This window comes from Nematolebias whitei, chromosome 14 (genome assembly GCF_014905685.2).
Source record: "Nematolebias whitei isolate Nwh7 chromosome 14, NemWhi1, whole genome shotgun sequence".
NCBI classification, from domain to species: Eukaryota; Metazoa; Chordata; class Actinopteri; order Cyprinodontiformes; family Rivulidae; genus Nematolebias; species Nematolebias whitei.
In genome coordinates, this window is record NC_056511.1 from 19370736 (window position 1) to 19379645 (window position 8910).

Below are 8910 nucleotides of genomic sequence, written 5' to 3' on the forward strand. Positions count from 1 at the left end.
CTATTAACTTTTTAATTTTTACAGATATTGCACTAAAATGTGTTGTGGTAGTAGCAGGGACAGAACAAAACACATACTTTTGAGCACTAACAGATCATGCTTTGTTAAAAACTGGCATATCTAAAACGGATTGCCTTTTGAAATAAACAACTCAAGATGCTGCCACTAGTCAACCTTAGCAAACACAAACATGGTTATAATTCACTCTGTTTTACAGATTTGAACTTAAAATTCATTGTGGTATTAGCTGAGAGCTATCACTCTCACACACACTAACAGACTGTACACAGATCTTATTATCAATATTGCATGAAATTGAGCTTAAGAGTTGTTTTTTATATTTGTACAAAAAGGTGAAAACACTTGTTTTTCCAAGATGCGATTAGCTTAGTTTAAAACTCTTTCATGAAAGCCATGGGTTAATAATGATTTATTCAAGGAATGCAAAGATTTCATTTGTTTGTTTCACATCCATCTCATTGCAACTCATCCATCTCTTGTAAATGAGTCCCAGAGGATCAATGGGATTAACTTGTATAAATAAAGGTTGAATGAATTGTGATTGCTTCAGTTACAACAATAAAATACACCTTTTTCCCTATTTTCAGCTGATATTGATGACCTGAACATCTGCTACGTGTTGAGGAATGATGAAAACACCACCTCTGATGTCTTCCACTTCTCTGTCAAGGATAACGGTAAGATCCAGAGAATTCCTTCTCATCTTGTCTGTTGAATCCTTTTGCTGCTCTTTTTTTGGTGCCTGAGTTCCTACAAATGTTCTTAAGGCTCAGAGAAGTCTTCATTCCCAAATTTACAATTGAAATGGACTTGCTGTCAAGCATTTCGTCCCACCTCAGAGGCAGAATCATTTTGTAAATTTTCTTCCCAGCAGGTTTATAAACAGATCAGTGAAGCGTAAATTGACTTTCTTTTTTTTTTTTTTGCGCTGATTAGTTTTTTTTTTTTTTTTCTGGATTTGCTCATGAAACAGTTTACCAGTCAAAGCAGTAATGCAGAATATCAGCTCTGAAAGATCTGCAGGTCTTCTGTCTGTTTGTGTGCTGAAATGTTGATGAAATGTTGCTGTATTAACTTAACAGTAAGCCGATAAGAAACTCAGATCTATAAAAAATATATAATAATAAAAACTTGTCTTTTTGCTATGTCAAAATTAACACCCATCACTTTCACAGTTCAGTGAACAAGTGGGACAGCTGCAGAACATGTCACATACTGTTGCAGTTAACTCTGTGCTGATGGGTGAATGATATCTGAGGGCTTACTTGTCAAATACAAGCTTCACAATGTACAGATGATAACATCAAGGCCAGCATAAGCCGCTCTATATTCAGTATAACAACACTTTGCAAGGTCACAGAAGTGCTTTGACTTAAAAAAAAGTTCAATTTTTATTCCGCACAAAGCATGAAAGCTGTGTGTGTTTGTGTACTGGTATGCATGTTTGTTTGTCTGCCTCTCTGTTAACAAAATAAGGGATGAACCCCTGGATGTGTTTTAGTGAAACTCTCAGAATCATTGAACACACCTCTACAACTGATCACCTTTTGGTGTCAAACCAATTCAAGCTACAGCTAATCAACTTTCCAGACACAGACATGGCTATAACTCAGTGAATCTTATAGGTACTGAGCAACGTTTTGGTGTGGTAGTAGCTGGCAGTCATCCACAACACAGGTGGCTGTGGCTGAGTGGTTAGAGCAGTCGTCTTCCAATGCAAGAGTTGGGGGTTCGATTCCATCAGCATTCATGTGCTGAAGTGTCTCTGGGCAAGACACTGAACCCCTCATTGCCTCCGATGTTTGTCCCATCAGTGTATGAATGTGATTAAAACACTGATTAGAGATCTAGTAGAGTGCTGTATGAATGGGTAACTGAGGGAACAGATTGTGTTGTAAAGAGCTTTGAGTGTCTTGATAAGATAGAAAGGTGTTATATAAGTACAGTCCATTTACCATTTAACACAAACTGCAAACTCAAACAGTATCTCACAAGAAATTACAATATTGCATGAAATTAAAAAGGGGGACAAATCAGTTTTGTGTTGTGTGTTTCCTTGACTGATGAAGCCTTCCGGATTGAAGGTGAAACGTTTCAGCAAAAAAATAAACTGTCCAGATGACCTGACTGAAAATTGTTGGATTGCATGAAATTGTGCATAATTGTATTTTCAGGGTTTAATCAAACTGCTTATAACACTAGTCCCTACTCACACCTAGGGACAATTTAGAGTTACCAGTCAGCCTAACAACAGCAAACCATTTATGATTTTTAAATGTAAATTTTATTGAACACCACAAGAATTTGGATTTAATCATGAGCATAGTTGGGCTGTCAGTCTTGCTCAGCTGAAACTTTTCTTCATTCAAAATTTGGATTTGTGATCCCAACTGAACGAGTCAGGAGTAGTATTTTTCAAACTTTCTATCTAAATTAAGTAATAACATTTTTTAATGTAATTTTTTTTTTTCAATTATGGAGCCATTTTTCATAAATTAACTTAACAGAAATAGCTGGTGCCTAAAAAAAATACCTGTTCTTTTCTGTACTTAAGTAAAACTGACATTGTCTATATTTTTTGTTACATGCTTGGATTTTTTTTTTACCCTCTCTCTGCTCGTGGCAACAATTTTGGTTAAACTTAAAAGGCTTGAGGCTTTTAAACGAAACTGATTGAGGTACATGACTTATTATCTGTTCTTTTTTTTTAATCCTTCAACATTTGTTTAAAATCTTCCTGGGGTTGGAGTAAAAATAAATTGATTCTGGATGCAAATTTTGAAACGGAAGGAGAAAAAAAAACATAAAAAAATGAAATAAAATGAAACTGCTTTGTTAGCATTCAGTAGAATAGCTTGTGAGCTGCAGCGACATATATCACCAGAACACATATCAGAGAAAGTAAACATTATACATAACATATGAATGTAGTTGTAGGTGGGTTTTTCTGTTGATAATAAAATAGTGAAGACACTAATTCTTCCCTAGCGCTAGTGCACATTGTGCTGACGGATCTTGCACATGCGTGCACAGCCTAAAGATGGAAGGGATGCCACAGGCTAAAGTGGCGTTCAGGCCTCTGGCACAAAGAGGTGTCTGATATTTAAGAGCACATGCTGCATTGTGGATAATGGGAGCTCTGGGCGTCTGAGCTGGAGCATAGCTGTGAGGGAGCCACTGGTAATTATGTGGCCCTATTACAAGCTCATCTACACAAGAAGAGTGGCAGGAAAAAAAAACTTTTCCAACAGGTTTGGAGCCTGGATCTCTTTTGTTAGCTCAAAAGGACCAAAACATGGTATTGTATCCCATGCTTCTGTTTGGACCCTATGATTTTCAGAGATTTACAATAATAAGCTGAACAAATTCAATGAAGTCCAGGAAAAAGGAAGATTCTTACAATACAAAGCACTATTATTTTTATTAGGTCAAGGTCAAGGTTCTATATTGTCATTCGCATTGCATGTGGTACATGAATGAAATTGTGTACACAGGGTCCCAGTTAAATCGATCAAAAATATCAAATGTAAAAGAAAAACTGTAATAAGATCTAAGATATGAACTAAGAAATACGCTAAACACCTAATAGTGCAAAACAATACACCAAACAACAGCGGCACAAACATGAGTCTGTGTGAGTAGATGAGTATGAATGAACACTGCAACATGAAATAAATCAACAGCATGAGATCAGCAGCATGGATAGTCAGCAAAACATATCAACAATCAAGTGGAATTAAAGTCATTTTTTTTTCACAGTGATAATCCTGAGTAGGGATTCATGAGTCTAACAGCCTCAGGGTAGAAGTTGTTTCTCAGTCTTTCATTCATTCAACCTTTATTTAGACAGGCAAATCCCTGTCTAGTCTAGTGGTTCTACACTTAATGCTCCTCAACCTTCTGCCTGAGGGGAGTGGGGCAAAAAGTGTGTGTTCTGGGTGAGTGGGGTCCTTCATGATGCAGGTGGCCCTCTTCCTGCATCTGGAGGTGTAAATGTCTGTGATGGTGGGGAGGCTGACTCCAACAGACTTCTGTTCAGCCTTCACCACTCTCTGCAAAGCTTTTCTTTCTGCAGCTGTGCAGCCTCCATGCCACACATGGATGCTGGAGCACAGAATGATCTCCACTGCAAACCTGTAGAAGAAGGTGAGGACTGAGATTCCCAGACTAGCTCGTCTCAGCCGCCTGAGGAAATAGAGTCTTTGATGAGCTTTCTTGATCAGGTTGGTGGTGTTGTTGCCCCAGCTGAGGTTGTTGTCCAGGTGCACACCCAAGTACTTGTAACTAGAGACCACTTCCTGATTCTCCTATATTCTGGTGTGTGTGTGTGTGTGTGTGTGTGTTAGGTGTGTTTGCTGTTCCTTCTGAAGTCCTCGACTATTTCCTTCATCTTCTTCACATTGATGTGAAGGTTGTTCTTCCTGCACCAGCTCTCCAGGTGTTCCACCTCCTGCCTGTAGCCGGACACATCATTGTCTGTGATGCATCCCACCACCGCTGTATCATCTGCAAACTTTACAATATGACAGACTGGATGAGTAAGTGTGCAGTCATATGTGAGCAGAGTGAACAGAAGGGGGCTCAACACACAGCCTTTGGGGGGAGTCAGTGCTGAGGGTTATGGTGGAGGAGAAGTTGTGGATCCTCCCAGACTGTGGTCTGTTGGTTAAAAAGTCTAGGACCCAGGAGGGGCATAATCCTAGTGTGAGTGGTTTGTCCATCAGAGTCTGAGGAATCATGGTGTTGAAGACAGATGTTAAGTCCACAAAGAGCATACGGACGTAGGAGTCCTTCTGCTCCAGGTGGGTGAGAGCAGTGTGGACCACAGAGGAGATGGTGTCTTCTGTATATCAATTTTTGTAGAATGCATACTAGTGAGTGTCCTCATTGATGTTGATGGTTGGTTTGATGTGGGTCATGACCAGTTTTTCGAAGCATTTTATGATTATAGGGGTGAGGGCTACTGGCCGATAGTCATTCAGACCAGTCACTGTAGAGCTCTATGGAAATGGAATGATGGTGGCGGTCTTCAGGCAGGTGGGAACTGTTGCCAGGTTGAGGGAGGAGTTAAAGATGTTGGCCAGCACCCTGCAGAGCTGATCAGCACAGTCTTTCTGCACCTTCCCCTGGATGTTGTCTGGACCAGTTGCTTTGTGAGGATTAATCCTGAAAGTACTCCTCACTTCAGCTGAGATGAAAAACCTCTTCTGGTGGTGAGGTGAGTCTGGTGCTGGGTGGTCTGTTCAGGTCTTCAAAGTGTGCACAGAACTTGTTGAGGGCATCAGGCAATGATGAGTCCCTAATCTGTAATCCACTTAATGCCCCTCCACATGCTCCGTGGGTTGCATTGTCAGTTGCTCTTTCAATTATTTTCTTCAAAATTTGAATGATTATAAAACAAACAAACCAAAAACATTTCAACAAAGAAGAATTTGTCCACAGGACCCGACTTAACCTTGTTAGAGTTGAATGAATAAACAGCATTCGCACTATAGTTTTTAGTTTTTTATACTACTGTACTTTGTACAATCTGCACCTTCTAGCTATTTTAGTCACTCATACATCAGAAAGATTTTAGCTATGTTTTAGATTTAATAATTCATTAAACTTTCAGGTTTTTCATTGAATTAAAACAAAGTCAGTCTAGCATTCTTACTGTATTTTTACAAAAACTGCAATTTCACAAGTTATTCTTCAACTTTTCTTAAAAAGTAAAAATATGTTTGAGATTTTTGCTTCCGGAATAATGTTAAAGTACTTGCTTTTATTTATTTTTTGTCAGTGTATACACTTTTCATTTGCTTTAGTTAAATACAGTTTGACCTTGACACTTAAAGAAAAATAAAACTTTCACTTCCATATATTGTTTTGAGGCATGGCTTAAGGATTTGCTCTTCTAGCATTATACAGTATTGCTGTATAACATTTAAATTGAAGCACTTGAAGCCTTAAATAAAAAAAATAAAAATAATGATCACATTCGGTTTTGATGAAAATCTGGATTTTCACATGGTTTAATATGTTAATTTCTGTTGCTTTGTAGTTATTACCAGGGAAATCTGATGAGTATTCGAGTTTGTTTATTATTTTAAAATTCTAGCATTCCTTGAAGAAATACACATTGCCTCCAGCTTTTTATGCCATAGTTTTAAATTAAAATCATCCTCTGGGATGTAACCATTTTGCTTCAACTTTTAGGATAAAGTGACGCATGATCTAATTCAATATTATGAGACGTTATGCTCAGAGCATGTGTTTTGAATGACTCTCAGCTACTACCTCATCAAATTTTAGCACATCTTTAAAAATGACATAATTATAGTCAGAATCATTATTTCCGTGTCATATGGGATCAGTTAGCAGCATTGGCTATATTGAATTGGATTAGGATCACAAGTTATTTTGTAGTAGAGGTACATGTAATGATTATTTCCAGAAATTTTCAATACAGTCGTTGCATTGATTTATGAGATGTTTTGCTAATCTGAAGACAGAGTTGACTCCAAATAATTAAACAGTTCAATTTACTGTAGTTACTATAGCTACTACTAGATCAAATTTTAGGTTTATAGCTATAAAATTATTTGAAATATAACCATTTGTTTGTTGTCCCTTGACTCAGAGCGAAATGGGGTAATTGGAAATGCCCTCCACCCATCTGTCCATCTGTCCATCTGTCCATGAATGTTGTGAGCCCAATAACTTGAAAAATAAGCGAGGTACAGGCTTCTATTTTTGTGTTTGGCTGCATCTAGGCATAAGAAAGATTATGTTCTAAAACTGAGTTACCAGGTCAAAATCCAAGACAGTCACCAACATAAATATAACTTAAGTAAATTGGCTACTCAGTCAGTTGAGGAAACTATGCTTTCTAGTTTTTATATTACTAAAAAGACCTTTCTGACAAAGTCTTCTGCCAGGCGTTCCCAGCAAACACTCACTACCTGTTTGGGTCTACCGGGTATGTTTGGCATCTTTCCCTGCTAGCTGGTTCAACACAGCACCAGGTGGTATGACAGCACAGCTCCTCTCTTCCCCTGAGTGTTCAAAACATACAGGTATAGATCAGATGACTCAATTACAAAATCAGTCATTGATCTGCAGCGAAGGGCGTCCTAGTGCCATGCGCACTTATGGACACCCACACCCACAGCCCTTTACCATGGCAAACATGGTGTTTGTGGTGGACAAACCATGACTAGCACAGAAGTCCAAAAACAGAATACCACTTGGGTTCAGATCAGAGAGGTCATTCCTCCCATTTGCACCCCTCCAGGTCACACTGTCGTTTCCCATAAGGGCATTCAAGTCCTCCTGCAGAACAGAGTCCACAACTGAAGCAGTTTTTGTATTGAACGCTTTTTGAAAACAACTGAAGCACCATCCAGCAGTTTACCGGGTAGTCTATGTTTCTATCCTCACCTATGTCCACGGACCTTGGATAGTGATCAAAAGAGCAAGATCACTGATACAGGTGCTCGAAATGAGTTTTCTCCATAGGGTGTTTGGACTCTCCCTTATAGATAGGATAAAAAATTCAGTTATCTGAGAGACTTTGACTAGAGCTGCTGCTCCTTCAGATCAAAAGGAGCCAGTTGAGGTAGTTTGGGCATCTGGTAAGGATGCCCCCAGGGTGCCTTCCTAGGGAGTTGCTCCAGGTATATCAGCCTGGGAAGAAGCCCTTGGAAACACCCAGGACTCACTGGAGAGACTGTCTCTCAGCTGGCCTGGGAACACCTTGGTGGAAAGAGATATCTGTTCCTTCTTGTTTAAGCCACCCCGACCCATCTCTGAAACAGGTGGAAGGTAATAAACAGATGATGGATGGAATACCTACCCACTTCTGTATCTTGCATTAAAAATGTTAAGGCTTATTTACATTCCCTGTTCAATTCCAGTCCAGAAAAACATTAGTCATGAAAATTACATTCACTACTCAATTCCATCAGTGAAGGGAGATGTTAGCGTACTGCTTGTTTTAAGATCAATTGTGACTCTTGAATTGTCGTTGACTCCAAAAGATAACCAGTTGTCGATTTACATCCTGTTATTCCTTTATAAATTTAATCAAGATATGTTGCCTGGTTAATGACATTTATTTGCTCACAGACACAGAAACACCCACAGCGAGCAAAACATTACCCCTCACCTTACACCTTTTAGCAGTGGGCATAATAAATAAACATCACACACTGGATTTGTCCACATCCAATTATGTATTTTATTAAACTTTAAAGTATGTGATTTTATTATATTGTTTTTTTTTACTCGACCTCCCACAACAAATTAGATTAATTGTTGCAGTAGAAAACTTTCATCCCAGCAGCACCCCCCCCCCCCCCCACACACACACACACACACATGTTTCACATCTTAAACAAATATTACATGCACGTCTTTCCCACTGGTCTTTGTAATCTGTAACAAAACTTGTTTCTTTTGCAAGTGTTAGAAAACTAATTATCACCATATCTATTGCATGGGCACCATTTCCTTATCAGTTTTGTTTGTGTGTGAAATGTAAAGGGGTGGAGATATTTGGTATCACTGTGAATATTTTTCTTGTCTCTTCAAAGTGCCCATTTTTATCTTCAAAAGCCACATTAGACTCAGGATTAAAAATGACCCTTCTTTATTTGATACCCTCTTAGATAAAAAAAAACACAGCAAACTATTTATGTACATAAACATTTGTCTCAAATGTGTGAGAAAAATATTGATATTTCATAACAAAAAGTTCAAATTCTATAAAACCTAATATTTAGGTTTAAATCTGAACATCAGTAGTTACAGAATACACAGTATACAAGCATACCCCACGCCCTTAGCCCCCATACATACACTGTCTGTCTGTCTGTCTGTCTGTCTGTCTGTCTGTCTGTCTGTCTG

At 38.6% G+C, this 8910-nt stretch overlaps 2 protein-coding genes across 3 annotated transcripts in view; one reads left to right on the forward strand and one right to left on the reverse strand.

Annotated features, from left to right (window-relative positions):
• smad9 (SMAD family member 9) overlaps positions 1-8910 on the reverse strand; it is a 937424-nt gene that overhangs the window by 316620 nt on the left and 611894 nt on the right. The gene's annotated exons all lie outside the window — the stretch shown is intronic.
• The window catches only part of frem2a (FRAS1 related extracellular matrix 2a), a 97279-nt gene that overhangs the window by 8898 nt on the left and 79471 nt on the right, over positions 1-8910 (forward strand). The window contains exon 2 of the mRNA XM_037687952.1: positions 609-698. Coding sequence (XP_037543880.1) covers positions 609-698 — 90 coding nt within the window. The remainder of the gene's footprint in view (positions 1-608; positions 699-8910) is intronic.